Source organism: Silene latifolia, chromosome 10 (assembly GCF_048544455.1).
Source record: "Silene latifolia isolate original U9 population chromosome 10, ASM4854445v1, whole genome shotgun sequence".
Taxonomy (NCBI): domain Eukaryota; kingdom Viridiplantae; phylum Streptophyta; class Magnoliopsida; order Caryophyllales; family Caryophyllaceae; genus Silene; species Silene latifolia.
This window is the reverse complement of record NC_133535.1, coordinates 42451312-42473013: the sequence shown is the minus strand read 5'-3', so window position 1 is coordinate 42473013 and position 21702 is coordinate 42451312. Positions and strand designations below refer to the sequence as shown.

At 33.8% G+C, this 21702-nt stretch overlaps 1 protein-coding gene across 1 annotated transcript; it reads left to right on the top strand.

Moving 5' to 3' along the window:
• Positions 1-15623: 15623 nt before the first annotated feature.
• On the top strand, positions 15624-19904 carry LOC141607506 (uncharacterized). Its single transcript, XM_074426862.1, has 6 exons — positions 15624-15903; positions 17277-17437; positions 17612-18298; positions 18492-19019; positions 19125-19546; positions 19763-19904. The coding sequence occupies exons 1-6, from the start codon at positions 15624-15626 to the stop codon at positions 19902-19904; spliced, it is 2220 nt and encodes a 739-aa protein (XP_074282963.1).
• Positions 19905-21702: the final 1798 nt, after the last annotated feature.

The following is a 21702-nucleotide window of genomic DNA, read 5'->3' as shown; positions in this document are numbered from 1 at the left end:
GGGGTGGTGAGCAGTTATTGAGCATGTATGAGACGATGCGTATGGGATAGCTGGGATGAGTCACCACGATGCAGTTTAGAAGTCTTCCGCTGTGTCAGACACTTTATAGTTTTGATAGTAGACAGTTTTGAGAACCTTGTATTTCTTTTTATCAGTTTTGGAGTTGGCATGTAATCACTTTAAACTTTATTACTATTAAAGTATGTTTCTTCATTGTCTTTTGATTATCATTGCCTCGGGGAACCGAGATGGTGACGTTCTCATACCTTAAGTGGTCCTGGTAAGGCACTTGGAGTATGGGGTTGTCACAAGGGGATTTTTTAAGTCGTGGTGAATATTTCTGATTATTCTTTATTTGACCAATGCACGGACTATTCAATTGTTTTTTATTAAATCAACGTTGCATTATTGGTGGGTATGAATCAACGTTGCATTATTGGTGGGCGATTCTATAATTTTAATTTTGTTCCAAAATTATGGACGTTAACCAAGGTACAAATATTGCGAGTCCATGGGTGCAGAGGGATCGTAAGTTGTCAGAAGAAGCAGAAAATAAAAGATTAAGGGAATTACATCGTCAACCGAGCTATATTGAAAACGAGAAGAAAATGGATGTGTTAGAAGAAAGGTTAAAGAAACAATGTCCTTTCCATTTCATTAAGTTCCCCTCTAAACATATAATTCTTGAAGGTAAAGATGAGAATTCATCGTCTTTCGAAGTTGGTTCTTCTGAGGATTTGATGGTGGGGTATATATTATCCAGATACGATTGGTATATATCTACCGTGAGTGAAGCAATAAAAGCTTGGCATCAATGGTGGTTTAGGTTATCAAAGGTGATGTCGGATTTAGAGGAAAAGACCAGAGTTGAAATAGACTCATACACTATCATTAATGGGAAGAGATATTGTCCATGACGTAGTGTATTTTGGGTCATTTGATTAATGTATGTTTTTTAATTGCTCATTGGGTTATATTAGGAAACTAATTAAGGAAAGAAGTTTTTAATATATGCATTAATTACATTGGGCTGTGTATAATTTAGTCTTGAATTTCCATTTTCCCCCACTTGCTATCCTAGTTACCTTATTGTGAGAGGAGTAATATCCATCACAAACTTGTGACGGATAATGTCCGTCACAAGCAAGACGCTTTGTACTAACATAATACTCCCTCCATTCAACTCCACATTAGAGCAAGTCCAATGATGTAGCTTATGGACTTACTTGCAATTTCTTAAAATTGCAAGCTAGTTGCTACACCATTGGAGATGTCCAACTAGATTAGCTTGCCGTAAGCAACAAGTCTCATTAAGCTAGTTGCTTAAATGGGCCCACAATATCATATCAACCAATGACAAATTATTTTTTTACGCGGTAAATATCTTTAACTACGTATTTGTAAAAATTATAAAAGTTAGATATTCTTAATGAAATCCTAAAGACGAATCAAATAAGATCTCACATGAATATATTTTCACTTATATATCGAGAAAAAATCGGCATTGAATGTTCACTTGTGAATAGTGTACAAAAGAGAAACTTGTAATATGGAGTTGAATGGAGGGAGTACCAAATACGGAAGATGCTTTTATTTTTTAGCGGGAAAAACTGGACACAATAAAAGATAAAATACAACGGTTACACACCAACCGTTGTATTATAATGAAAACAATTACGGGTTTTTAATCAACCGTTGTCATATTGCAAAATAAAGAAGGCTGTTTGGCTTAACCCGTGTTTATTAGTTTCAATTAAATCATTCTTCAATCAACACACATGAAAACCTTTTCCTCGTTCACTTAAAATCCTCGAACACTGAGTTTTCCTAGAACCACTAGTATTCTCCGTCGCCGTCGCCATCCCCATCCCCATTGCCTCTGTCGTCCCCTCCGCCATCGCCATACCGGGCCCGGCTTCTCCTCTTTGAAAAATTAATAATAAACCCTACTCCTTCGTCTCATTAACTTAATGTCTTTATTTTCTTTTTTAGTTGTGATATTATCTCCTAATTATCTTAGGTTTATTGTGTGTTAAACAACACCTATTATTTTAAGTATATTGTGTGTTAAACAACACCTATATTTTTAGGTATACTGTGTGATCATTTATTTAAGACGGTACTTATGCTATGTCGACTTAATGCTTAAAGTTAGTAGTTTATTAATTTCTGATTTAGATATGGGTGGAAAGCGGAAAAGAAAAGATGGGAAAAAGTCAGGCGAAGAAGATTCGGGTTATGAGAATAATTTGGAATCGGATACTGGGCGAAGGCGCCATAGGGTTTCCCTAGAAGCAATAGAGAGAGGGATACCTAATAAACTTCAATGGGATGAACTAACGGGGCTGCTAGATGGTACCTTTGCTGTAAATTTCGCGAGTTGGATTAGTTGTTGTGTAAGAGAGTATGTGCCTCTCGGTTTGTCGCGTATCAATCAGCTGAGTAAAGACCTGAAGGAAAAGCTATGGGGAAGAATAAAGGTATGTATATACAATAATAAATGCCTTAGATGAAATTAACTTAGCATTCGATATGTGCTATTAGCCGAAACTAACCAAATATGCTCACCATATATGCAGACAGCTTACACTGTCCCCCAAGAACATGTGGTTACCTACAAAAAAAGATAGGGAAATCCTTCAGAGCATGGAAGTTAAAGGTTGCTCGGAACCACTTGTTCAACAAGAAGACCGGGGAGATGAACAAGAAACCACCAAGGAAGAAGTATCGGTATGTCAGCCAGCAAGATTGGTATAACTTTATCGCTTATAGTCAGTCTGACAAGTTTAAGGTAATTTATCTGCGACTCATTGGGATCACTTTATTAGTAATCATTTAATAAGTAAAGAAATATGCTTACAATTCATTTTATGAAGACTATGAGTAAGCAGAGCCTAGAGAATATTTCAAAGAAATAGAGCGTCTTTCATGGCTCCAGAGGTGGTTATAGATTGATTAAGAAGAAGCTTGTAAGTACTTAATTCTTATATTATTAGGTGTTTTATACCGATGTTATATATATATATATAGTGTCAGAGGTAAGATCTAATGAGTCCAACATGGGCCATTGAGTCCATAAGTCCCTCTAAGGGCCATTGGATGGACTAAATGGAAGGTTGAGATGAATTTGATTAAAGGCCTTTAAAAAGAAAAGGAAAAAAATGTGGATGGTTGGATTGAGATGGATGGTTGAGATTGAAAATTACCAAAAAAATTTACCACTAATCAAATTTCTACACACTAATTAATTTTTCTTTCTCTCTCTAGCCCCTAATTAATCAGTTTTGAGTTTTAGATTTCAGAAGTGTAAATGTAATGTTGTATGAGTTTTACAAGTGTAAATGTGACGGAAATATAATTTTAACATTTTACAAGTGTAAATGTGATGTTTTACAAGTGTAAATGTAACATTTTAAGAGTGTAAATTTGATTTTTTGTGACGGAAATTTTGAATTTATATAATTTTAACATTTTACAAGTGTAAATGTGATGTTTTACGAGTGTAAATGTAACATTTTAAGAGTGTAAATTTGATTTTTTGTGATGGAAATTTTGAATTTATATAATTTTAACATTTTACAAGTGTAAATGTGATGTTTTACGAGTGTAAATGTAACATTTTAAGAGTGTAAATTTGATTTTTTGTGACGGAAATTTTGAATTTATATAATTTTAACATTTTACAAGTGTAAATGTGATGTTTTACGAGTGTAAATGTAACATTTTAAGAGTGTAAATTTGATTTTTTGTGACGGAAATTTTGAATTTACATAATTTTAACATTTTACAAGTGTAAATGTGATGTTTTACGAGTGTAAATGTAATATTTTAAGAGTGTAAATTTGATTTTTTGTGACAGAAATTTTGAATTTACATAATTTTAACATTTTACAAGTGTAAATGTGATGTTTTACGTGTGTAAATGTAACATTTTAAGAGTGTAAATTTGATTTTTTGTGACGGAAATTTTGAATTTACATAATTTTAACATTTTACAAGTGTAAATGTGATGTTTTACGAGTGTAAATGTAACATTTTAAGAGTGCAAATTTGATTTTTTGAGACGGAAATTTTGAATTTACATAATTTTAACATTTTACAAGTGTAAATGTGATGTTTTACGAGTGTAAATGTAACATTTTAAGAGTGTAAATTTGATTTTTTGAGACGAAAATTTTGAATTTACATAATTTTTACATTTTACAAGTGTCAATGTGATGTTTTACGAGTGTAAATGTAATATTTTAAGAGTGTAAATGTAGTATTTTAAGAGTAAATTGGTCCTTTGAGTGTAACTTTGGTCCTTTATAAGTGTCCCTTTTGTCCTTTACGAGTAAAACTTTAGTCCGACTACCAAAAAACACCACCACCGTCGTCCTCCACCACCAACTCATATCCACAAAAAATATGAGTGCAAATCTATATAATTTTAACGAGTGTAAATGTAAAGATATACGAGTGTAAATGTAAAAAATATGAGTGTAAATGTAAAGAAATACGAGTGTAAATGTAAAGAAATACGAGTGTAAATGTAAAGAAATAAGGGTGTAAATCTGAAAAATGCGTGTAATGTAAAGAAATATGAGTGTAAATGTAAAGAAATACGAGTGTAAATGTAAAGAAATACGAGTGTAAATGTAAAGAAATACGAGTGTAAATCTGAGAAATGCGTGTAAATGTAAAGTAATATAAGTGTAAATGTAAAGAAATACAAGTGTAAATGTAAAGAAATACAAGTGTAAATGTAAAGAAATACGAGTGTAAATCTGAAAAATGAGTGTAAATGTAAAGAAATATGAGTGTAAATGTAAAGAAATACGAGTGTAAATGTAAAGAAATATGAGTATAATAAATATATTTATTAGATCTAAGAATAAAAATCATGATAATACGATTTTTTTTCAAAAATCTACTATATATTTATGAGATCTACGAATGTAAATTTAATAAAATACAAGTGTTTTTTTTTTACATTTACACTTGTAAATATAAAAAATGAGACCAACATCAAAACTGTCCTCTTTCACCTACCCACACAAATATGATATTTGTGAGATCTCGAAAATGAACCAAAGAAAAATGAAAGAGGAACCCACAAGACAATATATTAATCTGAAAAAAAAATAAAACTACTTTAAAACACTAGATCTACAAGTATAAAACAACAACAAACAAAAATAAAATATTCTACTAATCTAAAAAAAAAAAAAAAAAAAAAAAAAAAAAAAAAACAGAAACAGCCGCGTACAACAACAACAACAAACAATAAGAAATTTTTTTGAAATCTCAAAAAAAATAAAAAGAAAAGAGATGCGAAGGAGGGAGTGTGTCTGTGGTGGTTGTGGTGTTGGAGTGGCGGCTGTGGTGGGGTCGAGAAATGGTGGTGGTTGTGGTTGTTGGAGGAGGTTCGTGGGATGTAGTGGGGGTCGGGAAATGGTGGTGGCTGTGGTGGGGTTGTTTCTGGCGGTGATTGGTGGGCTGTGGTCGTGGTTTGGTGGAATGGTGGGTTGCGGGTTTGTGGGTGGTAATGGTTGGTGGGTGGCGGTGGTTGCGGGTTGGTGGGTGGCGGCTGGTGCGTGGTTGTGACGGCTCGTGGGTGGTGGTGGCGGGATTGTGGTGGTTTTGGTGGGGTTTTTGGGTGATTTATTTTTTGGGAAAGTGAGGGAGAAGAGTGTCGGGGTGGTTGACGTGGTGGTGGGGCTGTGGTGTTTAGGGTGGTTGACGTGGTGGTTGGTGTGAGACGGAAGTGGTTTTTTTGTGTGTTTTGATTTTATTTGGGTTTTAGTGAGAGGATTTTTGGGAGGTTTTGATTTTATTTGGTGGAATGATATTTGTGGGATAGGAGAGAGAAGTGAGTGGAAAAAGAAAGGTTATATAGTAAAATTAAGGGTTGATTAGTGATGGTAGTGAGAGGAAGTGTTTAATTAGCATTTTTCCCCTACTTTTTACACTAATCCCTTACTTTTCCTCTTCAATCTCAACCCTCCATCCCATCTTTTCAATGGCTCTTAAGAGAACTTATGGACTCAATTGATTTTGGTGGACTCACTTGATCCTTCCTCTATAGTGTCAAGTTCAAATAAGTCCCTTATATATTTTGAGTCCATAAGTCCCTCCCGCAACCCTTGGATCATGCATGGTGGAAGGTTGAGATTGAAAGCAAGAAACACACTTAACACTAATTAATTTACTTCTCTCTCTAGTTTTAGTAATACATTCACTAATTCATTATCATACACAATTAACACCACCTTTTGTCTTATACTTCAAAGTTTGTGAAAATTTTGTTAACATTTTTCCTGGTTCGGTTTTTTCATTTTTTTTTTTTGAGACAAGTTTTCGACATTTTAGGATTTTACGAGTGTAATTCTAACAGCAAAAAGTGTAATTTTAAGGAATATTTTCGAGAATTTTGCGTTTTACAAGTTTAACTTCAATCTTTTCCGAGTGATTTTAACGAATAATATTTTGAATTTTTGTAATTTTATCACAAGTTATTGTAATTTAGCATTTTACGAGTGTTATTTTAATGACAAAAAGTGTTATTTTAGTCCAGGTAAGTGTAATTTTAGTCCAATGAGATTGTTATTTTTAGTCAAGGAGAATGTAATTTTAGTCCAGAAAAGTATAATTCAGTCCACTGAGAATTTAATTTTACTCCATTGAGAGTATACATTAGTCCAATGAGAATATGAGAATATGACCAAGTCCATGGAGAGTGTAACATTAGTCCAATAGTAGTAAGTGTAATTCTAGCAGAAAAAGTGTAATTTTAGCCGAAAAAAGTGTTATTCTAGCAGAAAAAAGTATAATTTTAACAGAAAAAAAGTGTAATTTTAGCGGAAAAAAGTGTAATTTTAACAGAAAAAAGTGTAATTTTAACAACAACAAAAAGTGTAATTTTAGTAGAAAAAGTGTTATTCTAGCAGAAAAAAGTATAATTTTAACAGAAAAAAGTATAATTTTAATGAAAAAAAGTGTAATTTTAACAGAAAAAAGTGTAATTCTAACAGATAAAAATGTAATTCTAACAACAAAAAGTGTAATTTTAGCCGAAAAAAGTGTTATTCTAGCAAAAAAAGTATAATTTTAACAGAACAAAGTATAATTTTAATGAAGAAAAGTGTAATTTTAACAGAAAAAAGTGTAATTTTAACAGAAAAAAGTGTAATTCTAACAACAAAAAGTGTAATTTTAGCCGAAAAAAGTGTTATTCTAGCAGAAAAAAGTATAATTTTAACAGAAAAAAGTGTAATTTTAATGGAGAAAAGTGTAATTTTAACAGAAAAAAAGTGTAATTCTAACAGAAAAAAGTGTAATTCTAACAACAAAAAGTGTAATTTTAGCCGAAAAAAATGTTATTCTAGCCGAAAAAAGTTACAAGACTAAAAAATTTAGTGAAAAAAGTTAAAAAATGAGATCTCACAAAATATAAATAAGATCTAGGAAAAAATATAAAGGAAATTTGAAAACAATATGTACAACAAGACTAATGTGGAATAAATACACAAAAAAAAAAAGAAAAAAAAAATACAAGATTTGACGACACACAACACAGCAAGAAACAAAATTTGAAAAAAAAAAGTGGATCTTAAACAATGAAAAACTGAGAACAAACCAAGAAAAAAGGAAAAAAAATGAGGGAGAAAAGGAGAAGAGGACGGCGCGCGGCAGGGCAGCCGTTAGGAGGAGCATAGACGAGGTGGTGAGGCTGTGGTTGTGACGGTGGTGCGTGTATGGGGTGGTAGGGGTGAGGAACGGTGGTGTCGGCAGGGGAGGTGGTGTCGGCAGATTTGAACTGGTGGAGGCGGCGTTGTGCTTGTGGCGTGAGGGAGGTGTGGTGGTGGTGACGGGTTGTGGGAGGACTGGTCGTAGGGGGTGGCGTGAGGGGGGGTGTGGTGGTGGTGTCGGGTTGTGGGAGGGCTGGTCGTAAGGGTTGCGTGAGGGAGGTGCGGTGGTGGTGTCAGGGAGGTGGCGAGAATGGTGTGTTGTGGTCGGTGGTAAAGGGGGTGTCGTTGTGCCATGATGGGGTTGTGGTGATGGTGTGGGGCTGGGTGGTGGTCGTGGGGGTAGGGGGAAGGCGGGATTTTTTTTTTTTTTTTTTTTTGAATTTTAGGGTTTTTGAGAGTGAGAGGTTTTGAGAGAGAGTGTGAAAGAATATTGTGTGGATGAGAGATAAGTAGGTGGGAGGAAAAAGGTATATATATTAAATTAGTGAATAATTAGGATTAATTAGTGTGATAGTGAGAGAGTGGGTTTTGTTAGCTTTAATCTCCTTTTTTTTGTGTAAATCTCAGCCTTTCATTTTCTTCATCCATGGGCTATAAGGAGGACTTATGGACTTAGATGTAAGAGGTGGACTTAGATGAACCCAATACTATATATATATATATATATATATATATATATATATATATATATATATATATATATATATATATATATATATATATATATATATATATATATATATATATATATATATATATATATATATATATATATATATATAGAAGGATCAAGTGAGTCCAACCAAAAGCATTGAGTCCCTAAGTCCTCTTTAGGGCCATTGAAAAGATGAGATGAGAGGTTGAGATTGAAGGGGAAAAAGGGGAGATTAAGGCTAAAATAAGGAGATGGATACTAATTAATCCCTTTCCCTCTCTACCATTACTAATCAAACCCTAATTGCACTATAAAAGCCTTCTTTTTCCACTCACTTCTCTCTCCTTCACACAAGTATCAGCTCTCTATCTCTCTAAAACCCAAAAAAACCCAATTCCTCTCAAAAATCCAACAAAATTCAAAACCAAATAATTCAAAAAAAAATTCCCCCTCACCCGACCCTACTGACCACCTCCACCGCCACCCACCCACGGCCACCAACCCCCCACCACCCACCACAACCCAACTACCCCCACGACAACCACCACGCCACCACCACCCGTCCACCTCACCCCCGAACTCCCTCACCACGGCAGTCCAACCACGCACCACCGTCACCCTTTGTTCCACCCGCCACAACAACCCTCGACACACAACTACCCATTTCCCGCCGCCTCCTCCAACAACCAAAACCACCACCATTTCCCGACCCACCGCAAAAGCACCTCCAACACCACAACCACCACAGCCGCACCTCCAACAACCACAACCGCCGCTACTTCCCCTCACAAACCCAGATCTACCAAAAACGCCGCTTCCTCCGCTCCTCCTCGGTGGTGGTTGTGTGTCGTTGCTGTTGTGGTTGTCGGTTTTGTGCATGGGTGTTATTTTTTTTTTTTTTAATTATTAATTTTAGATCTGGTTTTAATAGGCCGAATATACGTTGCTTAAATGTTTGGCATGTTTGACATATCTCTTTACTTATCAGGTTTCTTAAAAAAAAAATAAGATGGTGGTGGTGGAAGGGAAAAGTGACGGTGACATGTTTGGCATTGTTTGGCATTGTTGTGTTTGTGTTTCATTTTTGCCTTTGTGTTTGTCTTTCATGTTTGGCGTTAATATCTTTATGCCTTTGTCTGTTTCATTTTTTTTTTCCTTAATTAATATGAGTAAGTTATTGTTGTTGTTGGGTTTGTTGTATTTTATATTGGGGTTTGTTGTTTTTATTTTTTCACAAATCCCGTCTTTTTTTCAAATATCGTCTTGTTTTATATTTTTTCAAATATCGTCTTATAAAAAATCGTTTTGTTATATATTTTTTTTAGATTTATGGGTTCAGATCTGGTTTTGTTGGCTTCTTTTTTTATTTTTGTTTTTGTTTTTTTCGAGATCTCACAAATATCATTTCGAGATCTCACAAAAAAAACACTTGTAAATCAATTGGAAGCTTGTTCCTTTAATCTTTTATTAAAGTTATATTCATTTTTCAAATTTACATTCGTAGATCTCATAAATATATAGTAGATTTTTGAAAAAAAATCGTATTATCATGATTTTTATTCTTAGATCTAATAAATATATTTATTATACTCATATTTCTTTACATTTACACTCGTATTCCTTTACATTTACACTCATATTTCTTTACATTTACACTCATTTTTCAGATTTACACTCGTATTTCTTTACATTTACACTCGTATTTCTTTACATTTACACTTGTATTTCTTTACATTTACACTTATATTAGCATTTCTCAGATTTACACTTGTATTTCTTTACATTTACACTCGTATTTCTTTACATTTACACTCATATTTCTTTACATTTACACGCATTTTTCAGATTTACACCCTTATTTCTTTACATTTACACTCGGATTTTTTACATTTACACTCGTATATCTTTACATTTACACTCGTTAAAATTATATAGATTTGCACTCATATTTTTTGTGGATATGAGTTGGTGGTGGAGGACGACGGTGGTGGTGTTTTTTGGTAGTCGGACTAAAGTTTTACTCGTAAAGGACAAAAGTGACACTTATAAAGGACCAAAGTTACACTCAAAGGACCAATTTACTATTAAAATACTACATTTACACTCTTAAAATGTCACATTTACACTCGTAAAACATCACATTTACACTTGTAAAATGTTAAAATTATGTAAATTCAAAATTTCCGTCACAAAAAATCAAATTTAAACTCCTAAAATGTTACATTTACACTCGTAAAACTTCACATTTACACTTGTAAAATGTTAAAATTATATAAATTCAAAATTTCCGTCACAAAAAATCAAATTTACACTCTTAAAAATGTTACATTTACACTCGTAAAACATCACATTTACACTTGTAAAATGTTAAAATTATGTAAATTCAAAATTTCCGTCACAAAAAAATTAAATTTACACTCTTAAAAATGTTACATATACATTCGTAAAACATCACATTTACACTTGTAAAATGTTAAAATTATATAAATTCAAAATTTCCGTCACAAAAAATCAAATTTGCACTCTAAAAATGTTACATTTACACTCGTAAAACTTCACATTTACACTTGTAAAATGTTAAAATTATATAAATTCAAAATTTCCGTCACAAAAAATCAAATTTACACTCTTAAAAATGTTACATTTACACTCGTAAAACATCACATTTACACTTGTAAACTGTTAAAATTATATAAATTCAAAATTTTCGTCACAAAAAATCAAATTTACACTCTTAAAATGTCACATTTACACTCGTAAAACATCACATTTACACTTGTAAACTGTTAAAATTATATAAATTCAAAATTTCCGTCACAAAAAATAAATTTTACAATCTTAAAATGTTACATTTACACTCGTAAAACATCACATTTACACTTGTAAACTGTTAAAATTATATAAATTCAAAATTTCCGTCACATTTACACTTGTAAAACTCATACAACATTACATTTACACTTCTGAAATCTAAAACTCAAAACTGATTAATTAGGGGCTAGAGAGAGAAAGAAAAATTAATTAGTGTATAGAAATTTGATTAGTGGTAATTTTTTTTGGTAATTTTCAATCTCAACCACCCATCTCAATCCAACCATCCACATTTTTTCCTTTTCTTTTTAATGGCCTTTAATCAAATTCATCTCAACCATCCATTGAGGCCATCCAATGGCCCTTAGAGGGACTTATGGACTCAATTTGAGAGGAGGACTCATTAGATCTTACCTATATATATATATATATATATATATATATATATATATATATATATATATATATATATATATATATATATATATATAGAGAGAGAGAGAGAGAGAGAGAGAGAGAGAGAGAGAGAGAGAGAGAGAGAGAGAGAGAGAGAGAGAGAGTTAGGTTCAGATGAGTCCACAAATTTGGTTGAGTTCATAAGTCCATATCTCTACCATTTGATGAATGGTTGAGATTAAAAAAAAAACACTCACCCAACATGGAATTAATGCTTTGTCTCCCATAATTTCAATTACCATTTTTTCTAATCAATTATTTTTCTCTTTCCTATCAACTAATTTATTAAATTAATATACTATCATCTATATTTCAATTACCAAAATATTATAACGAAATTTCATACCCGCGTAAAATAAAAGCGGGTTCGTAAAAGACTCCGTAAATCTTCATACGGACTCCGATTAAGGCGAAAAAAAATCCTATATTTATTATTTTTTCGAGCCCGACGCAATGGTAATATTTTTGAATACCATTGAGTTTTCGAAATTTTGAGTACGGCTAATTACTAGAAAGTTACACCCTATTTGCTTGAAATTATCTCATTTGCTTGAAATTACACCATGCCCACTTGAAGTTACACTATTTTACTTGAACTTAATTAATTAATTTACTCATATATTAATTGGATTGGATTCCGAATGAAGAGGCGAGGGTGGTGGAACGAACTAAAGTTACACACTTGCTTTGTTAAAGTTATACACGCCACATATTAAAGTTACACCTTCAACAATTAAAATTAGATAGACATGTGATGAAGTTACACAAATTCAAATTTTACATATACAAAATTACCAAAGGACTAAAGTTACACCCGTCAAGGATAAAAGTTACACTCGCAAAACACTAAAGTTACACTCGTAAATCAATAAAGTTACATAAACTTGTGCTAAAATTACAAAAATTCAAATTAATAAATTCAAAATTTTATATACAAAATGATCGTAAAAGATTAATGTTACACTCGTGAAAAATTAAAGTTATACTCAAAAAGCACTAAAGTTACACTCATGAAGCACTAAAGTTACAAAACTTGTGCTAAAATTACAAATATTCAAATTAGTAATATTCAAACTTGTATATTTACAAGATTAAAGTTATACTCGTAAAGTACTAAAGTTACACCCTTACAAAACTGAAATTACATGAAATGCAACTGAAGTTACACACTACTTGAAGTTACACCCTTACAAGAATAAAGTTACACACACTATATAATTGAAGTTACAACATTCATCAACAATCATCAATCTAAATGAATCAATCTAAATCTCACATCTTCATCGTCAATCTATACATATCAACATCTTCATCATCAATCAATATCGCCAACCGACTTATCATCATCATCATCATCATCTTCTTCATCATCATCATCATCATCATCATCATCATCATCATCATCATCATCATCATCATCTCCATCTTCATAAAAAAACTACAATTAATAATTAAAAAATTTAGATATAATTCATCAAAAAAAAAAAAACAATCATACAAATCACTATATTTAAAATTATCAAGCCATTTTAAATACCTAAGCAACGATTTCAACAAAATCCAACAAAAATTAATAAGAAACAAATACAAACCATTATATTCCAAGCAACCGATCAATCTATAACACCAAAGACATATCAACATCTTCATCATAAATCAATATCGCCAACGACTTATCATCATCATCATCATCATCATCATCATCATCATCATCATCTCCATCTTCATAAAAAAATTGCAATTAATAACTAAAAAGTGTAGATATAATTCATCAAAAAAACAATCATACAAATCACTATATTTAACATTATCAAACCATTTTAAATACCTAACAACGATTTCAACAAAATCCAACAAAAATTAATAAGAAACAAACACAAACCATTATATTTCGAGCACAATCGATCAATACTGATTATTTTGAAAACTCAATGGTATATAAAAATATCACCATTATGACGGGCTCGAAAAAATAATAAATTTAGGCTTTTATTTCGCCCTAATCGGAGTCCGAATGAAGATTTACTGAGCTTTTTAAGAAGTGGCTTTCATTTTATGCGGAAATAAAATTTTTGATTTGTTTTGAAAATGAAATAAAATGAGAGGTAAATGAAATTATAAGAGAAATAATTAATTAGTGTATGGGAAATTGGTGTAAAAGAGACAAACAATTAATTACGCATAGGTAGTGTGAATTGTGTGTCTTTTATCTTTTAATCTCAACCATCCATTTTTTAAGATTCAATGGCTTAGATGAGGACTCATGAACTCAACCTAAAATGGTGGACTTATAGGATCCTATTTCTATATATATATATATACAGAGAGAGAGAGAGAGAGAGAGAGAGAGAGAGAGAGAGAGAGAGAGACAAGTTCATATGAGTCCCTCATATATTTTAAGTCCCTAAGTCCTCACTACATCTCTTGGATCTTCCAATATTGATGATTGAGATTGAAAGCAATAAACACACTTAACACTAAGTAGTTTCCTATACACTAATTAATTCTACTTTCTCTCTCTAGCTTTAATTATACATTCACTAATTGATTATTCTGCCCAATTAACACTATCTTTTGCCTTCTTATATTTTCAAGTTTTTACAAATTTTTTTTGAGAGAAAGTTTATACAAATTTAATGACACTTTTACTGTTTTAAAAGTGTAACTCTAACAAAAAAAGTGTAATTTTAACAAAAAGAAAGCAGATTTGACGGATATTATTTTGATTTTTTCGAGTGATTCTGAGAAAGCGGTTTTGACGGATATTATTTTGATTTTTTCGAGTGATTCTAAGAAATATTATTTTGAATTTTTCAAATTTTAACACAACTCATTGTAAATTGAATGAGTTATAAGTGTAACTTTAGTCTTTTAGAAGTGTAACTTTAGTCCATTAAATTGTAATTTTAGTCCATCAAATTTTAATTTTAGTCCAGAAGTGTAACTTTAGTCCATTAAAGTGTAATTTTAGTCCATGAAATTGTAATTTTACTCCATTGAGAGCGTATCTCTAGTCCATATTAAAAGTAAACTTTAATCCATTGAGAGTGTAACTTTAGTCCTTTGAGAGTGTAACTTTAGTTCTTTGATAGTGTAATTTTAGTCCATTGAGAGTATAACTTTAGTCCTTTAAGAGGGTAACCTCAATAGAAATAAGTGTAATTTTAATAGAGGTAAGTGTAATTTTAATAGATAAAAGTGTAATTTTAATGGAGAAAAGCGTAACTTTAATAATAAAGAAAAATGTAGCTTTAACAGAAAAAATGTAACTTTAATAGAAAAAAGTGTAACTTTAATAGAAAAAAGTGTAATTTTAAAAGATAAAAGTGTAATTTTAATGGAGAACTTTAATAATAGAGAAAAATGTAACTAACAGAAAAAATATAACTTTAATAGAAAAAAGTGTAACTCCAATAGAAAAAAGTGTAATTTTAATGGAGAAAAGAGTAACTTTAATAAGTATAACTTTAATAGAGAAAACTGTAATTTTAATAGAGAAAACTATAATTTTAATAAGTGTAACTTTAATAGAAAAAAGTGTAACTTTAATAGTGTAACAACATTTTAAATACCAAATCTGAAAAAAAAAAAAACAATAACTACGACTATTTTTTAACAAAAAAAAAAAAGAGATAATGCGATTTTTTTTAAATATACATAAAAACGAGATCTGAAAAAATAGATAACGTAATGAATTTAAACAAGACGGGATTTGAAAAAAAAAGACGATATTTGAAATACGAAATATATAGAAGACGATATTTAAAACAAAGGAAATCTGCAGGAAAAAAAAAACAAAAAAAAACAACTAGATCTGAGAAAAGCAAAAAGACCCACAACCCCACAATAAAACTCTCGATAACATCATGTGAATTTTTTTTTCTAATAAGAGAGAAACCATGTTAGAGAGAGAAAGCTTTCATTCTAAGCAAGCTTAGATCGTCTTCTTCGATTTTCCTTGCTTAATTAACATGGTCCGAGCACGAGGATGGCCGCGTGGGCGAGCCCAGACTACAAGAGACGTTATTCCGGAGGCTGATCAAACGCAGGGTGAGGTTTTGCGTACACCTGCTACTGTTAATTCCTTAATTAACTCTTTTATTCACAATTCACCTTTACATTCACGTTCTGCTACTATTCATACTTCTATTCCTAAATCTAATCCTAGAACTGTAGTACAATCAACTCTTGTAAATGTTGTTGAATTGACTACTGGGAAATCTCCATTAATCACTGTTACTGATGGGGCTGGTACTTCGGCTACTGTTGTTCAACCCGTTACCCCGGCTATTAGTACTACTCAATAGGGCTGAGCAAAATATCCAATTATCTGAACCGATCCGATATCTGAACCGTATCCGATCCGAAAAAACGGATATCCGATCCGAAAAAAGTTTCGGATCGGATATCCGATCCGAAACTTTCGGATACGGATATCAGTTTAAAATTTTCGGATATCCGTATCCGATCCGTTATATGGTCTGTTTTTTATTTTTCCACAAATCCATTATAGATGTGTACTTTGGAGTTTGGACCATTAGGGTGTAACAACTGGTCAAAATACACTACCTAAACCCATAACAGGCCCAAACATTTTATAAATTGTTTGAAGTTATATAAAAAGCATAGAAGGTTTATTTATCTAACCTAAATCTCACTTCTCTCTTTGTTCAGCCGTCAACAGCCTTCACTCTCTCAAATTTCCATATTTCTTCACCTACTTCCTCTCACTAAAAGGCAAAAGTTTTCCCAAAGCTTTTTTGATTTACCATATAATACCAAAATCCTACTTCTCTTCTACGGAAATCCTTCTTACTATACTCATGAACTAACAAAGGGTACATACTGATGACAGTGACGGCATAAATACACGGCCTCAAATTATGGTTGTGAAACAGACGATGACGAGTGTTTTATAGAGGACAACAATTATTTTTTTCAATTTCTAGGGGGGTAGTTTAGAGAAATACTTCCTCCATTCAACTCCACTCTACCACTTTCTTTTTTCACGTTTGCCAACGCGTGTTTTACGCGCTAAATATCGTTAGCTACGTATTTGCAAAAAATATAAAAGTTAGATATTTTTAATGTACTCGTAAAGACGAATCAAACAAGATCCCACATGAATATATTTTCACTTACGTATCGAAAGAAAATTGAAATTGAATACTCAATCGTGAATAGTGTTCAAAAATGAAATAGGTAGAGTGGAGTTGAATGGAGGTAGTATGTAATTTTTTGGAATTTTTATTTCTCTTTGGTATTATAAATGTATTTTGTATCTTTGAAAAACGATTGACAAGATGAACATCAAATAATTGGCTTTTTAAAAACAAATTTCTGAGAAATGAACATGTAATCTGTTTAAAACGGATCAGTAGCGGGTATTCGGATATCCGATCCGAAAATTTCGGATATCAATTTTCGGATACCCGAAGCTTTCGGATCGGATATCGGATACTGCGAAAATGAAAATTTGGATACGGATATCCGATCCGATTGGTGTTTCGGATCGGATATCCGAACCGTGCTCTGCCCTACTACTCAATTACCCACTGCGACGCCTAAACCTTGGAATAAAGTGGTTAAATCTAAGGAGGGGATGAGCCTGTTTTTCTGTGAAGACTCGGCTCAAGCTGAGGTTGTTCAAATTTATGAGGATGATGTTGAGGACGAGGTTACATACTGGAGGTATACTTTAATGGGTAGTGTTCTAGGAGGGAAACCTAAGGTACAAGAGCTTGAAGCTTATGTTAAAAAATATTGGCTCAACATCTCAGCTCCTGTGATTTAGCATTACAAGAAGAATTGGTATAGTTTTCGATTTAGTTCAGAGGAGGATATGAACGCTATTATGAAAGGTGGGCGTTGGAACATGGGTGCTCATACACTAATCCTTAAGCAATTGTCCCCCACTTTTGCTCAGGAAATGGACACCATAACCACTGTGCCTATTTAGATTCTTTTCCCGCACCTTGATCCATTCCTTTGGTCTAGTGCAGCTTTGAGTAGGCTTGCTAGTAAAATTGGTAAGCCGTTGTTTGCAGATCTCACCACCACCTGTAAAGCTAAACTATCCTTTGCCAGAGTGATGGTGGAGGTGGATATCTCCAAATCCCTGCCTGAGGAAGTTTGTTTTTCCACACCCTATCACGATCTTATCTCTCAGAAGATCATCTATGAATGGATGCCTTATTACTATGAGGGGTGTAAAAAACTTGGACATACTAAGGATTTTTGCAGACTGAACAAGGCTAAGGCAAAGCAAACACAGGTCTACCAGCCTATTGTCACTCGTACTAACCCACCTTCCTCAGTTGTTGGGGCCTCTGAATGCTCTGAGCTAGACCCAACTCCTTCTGTGCAAGGTGTGCTGAGTAGTTCCACTGGGATTGGGGTGAACTCAGAATGCGTACAGCTAGGTTCTCCCCCCTCTCAGGGTTCTGACTTGCCTCCTCACCAGAATGTTGAGGGTTCAGAATGCCAGAAGTTAGGGCCAAATACAGCTGGTGGTAGGATGGAAATTCATGGGGTGAAGTGCATTATAAGGGCAAAAACAAGTTCAGGCACTTTGGCCTCTTCTAATACTTTTGGAATCTTATCTGAGTTCCCTGGTATGAAGGTCATACTTCTGCCAGCTGACATGGTTATTTCCAATGAGGAGGGGAAACCTCCTGATCCTCCCAACTCTCTATGAAGATTTCCACCAAGGGGTTAAGACCTTCTTGGTTAAATATAAGTTGGATCTTTTTGGGTTGTTAGAAACTCATGTCAAGGAACATAATGCTAGTATTATCATTCATAAATTTACTAGATATAAGGTAATAACTAACTATCAGGCTCATTATAATGGGCGTATTTGGGTTTTCTGGGATCCCAGAACTATAACTATAAATGCTACAATAATTAATGCGCGGTTTGTTCATTGTGAGCTCACTCATAATGCTACAAATCAAATAGATACTACTATTGTCTATGGCTATAATACTACAAGGGATAGGGAAGACCTCTGGCTCAACTTGCTTGGTCTAGCTCATAAAACTGAGAATTGGGCTATCCTTGGTGATTTCAATATTGTGAGAGATATTTCTGAAAAGATTGGGCCTAATCCACCCAAACTTTCAGAGATTCATGACTTTAATGACTGTATTAGAGGGTGTCAACTAGATGACTTGGTTGCCAATGGCTGTGAATTTACTTGGACTAACAAACATACTGATGGTACTAGGGTATCGTCCATATTAGGTAAAGTGTTGGTCAACTCTAACTGGCTCCTCACTTTTCTTGGTTCCATTGTTAATGTGCTTCTTCCTGGACTCTCAGACCATTATCCTCTGCTTTTAAATGTGTTTGAGGAACAAGCTTGTGTAAGGCAATTTCATTTTTTAAACTGCTGGTCTACTAACCCACACTATTTGGATCTGGTACGGTCTGGTTAGGACATTCAGTTCAGGGGTTCTCTCCTCTTCCAGTTTTTCAAAAAGCTTTCTGCTGTCAGACAGAAGCTCACTCAGCTTCATAAGACTTACTACACTGGCCTCTCTCTTAGCGTTAGAGAAGCTGAGGATAACCTTCGGATATGTCAACAAAGTCTGAGTCTTACTCCTACTGATTCTCACCTAATTGCTGAGGAAGCTGCTTTGCTCACCACCTATAAATCCCTCCAAAAAGCAGAACTGGAAATGTTGCATCAAAAGGCTAAAGTTCATAGCATTAACCTTAATGACTGCTCTTCTGCCTTTTTCTATGCCAAAATTGCCACAAGGAAGCAACAAAGTATAGTGGGTCAGATCTGCAATCACCATGGAGACCTGATAACGGGTGTTAATAATGTTAATATTGCTTTTGTTGATTACTATAATGAACTACTGGGCACCAAGCATGCTGTCCAGAAGTTAGATTCTGATCTAATTGCCACAGGACCTTGTATTCATTCTGATGATCACCCTCTTCTATAAGCTCTTGTTACTCCCTTGGAAATTAAGACTGCTCTTTTCTCAATTGACAATAATAAGAGCCCTGGCCATGATGGATTTTCTGCTGGTTTTTTCAAGACTGCCTTGTCTATTGTTGGTCAGGACTTTACTAATGTTGTCCAATCTTTCTTCAGGACTGGCAAACTTGTGAAGCAGGCTAATGTTACAGTGCTTGCTCTCATCCCTAAGAAGGATGTGGTTTCTTCTGTTAAGGACTTCAGGCCAATTGCCTGTTGCATTGTTCTTTATAAGACAATCAGTAAGATCATGGTTTAATAGAATGAAACCTTTATTGAGAAAGATCATTGGCTATGAGCAGGGTGCTTTTGTAGAGGGGAGAAGCATATTTGAGAATATTATGCTTTCTCAATATCTTATCAAAGGTTATAACCAAGCTGCATGCTCTTCTAGAAGCTTAATTAAAGTGGATATAAAAAAAGCGTTCGACTCTGTCCAGTGGGAATTTATTAAAAACATGCTGCATTGCCTGAATTTCCCTGATCAGTTCATACACTGGATCATGGCTTGTATTGGTAGCACTTGGTTGACTTTAAGAATAAATGGAGGTAATGTTGGTTTCTTCAGAGGTGCAGGGGGGCTTAGACAAGGGGACCCCTTGTCGCCTTACCTTTTTGTGCTTGGAATGGAGATACTGTCTAGGCATTTGAGACCTATTCTCTCTAAACCTCAAGTGACATATCACCCCAAATGTGCCAAAATCAAACTTAATCATTTTATCTTTGCGGATGATCTCATGATTTTTGTAAGAGGCGATGTTCCTTCTGTCTTTGCAGTAGCTCACACTCTCAGCCTTTTTGGTTCTATATCTGGATTAGTGGCCAATGCAGAAAAGACCAATATTTACTTTGGAGGAGTGGCTATGGAGACTAAACTTATGATCAAGCATCTAACTGGCTACTCTGAGGGATCTTTTCCATTTTGATACCTTGACCTTCCTCTTCATGATAGTCAACTTAATGTGCAAATGTATAATGAATTACTTTGCAAAATCTAGAAATCAGTGCATCATTGGACTACAAAGTTACTCTCATATGCTGGGAGATTGCAGCTCTTGAATTTTGTCCTTTTTGGCCTAGAGAATTACTGGTGCAACATATTGCTTTTGCTTAAATCCCTACTAAAGCTCCTGACCAAATTCTGCAGGAACTATCTTTGGGGAGTTAAGGATGATCAGGCAAAAATGTACATGAAGAGCTGGGCTGCCTGTTGTTGTCCCTGGGAGGAATGTGGTTTCAATATCAAAGAAATCCTCTCTTGGAACAAAGCCAATCTCTGCAAGTGGATTTGGTTACTGCTAAACTCTACTGAATCCATCTGGTCAGTATGGAATACCACATACAACTTGAAATTTGATACTATCTGGACTACTAGAGCAAAACCGCATCACTGTGAAAGCTGGAGAGGTATCCTTCATACTCGAGATTTCCTTTTGCAGGTGTTTGGTAATGCGGATACAGATGCCCAATCCCTGGTTGGTTGTGCTACTAAATATGGTAAGTTTCAGATTAGCAAAATGTATGATCTAATTCGTCCTCATCATGCCAAGGTCACATGGGTACCTGTTATTCAGAATCCTAATGTCCTTCCTAAGCATTGATTCATTTGCTCATTAGCTATACAGAAGAAACTTCCCACTGTGGACAGCTTAGGAAAGAGAGGGTTCTGCTTGGTTAATAGGTGTGTGTACTCTGTAAACGTGCTATTGAAACTCACACCCATCTCTTCTTTAAGTGTGAATTCTCTAGTGCTTTATGGAGATGTATTCTGGGATGGATGCGTATTCTTGGTAGAACTAATGATCTTTGGATGGAGCTTCCTTGGTGCCTTTCTAGATACTCCAGAAAGCATTGAAAAGGAGGATGGTATCGTTCTTGCCTCTCTGCCACCATTTATACCATTTGGCAAGAACGAAATAACCGCATCTTTGCTGGTAAAGAAACCTCTCTTCTAGTGTTGGTCAAGCAGATTCAATTTCATGTAGGGGTCCGACTTCTGGATCATAATGTAATTGCAAATGAGGAGATACTCACTCGTTTGAATTCTATTTAAGGCT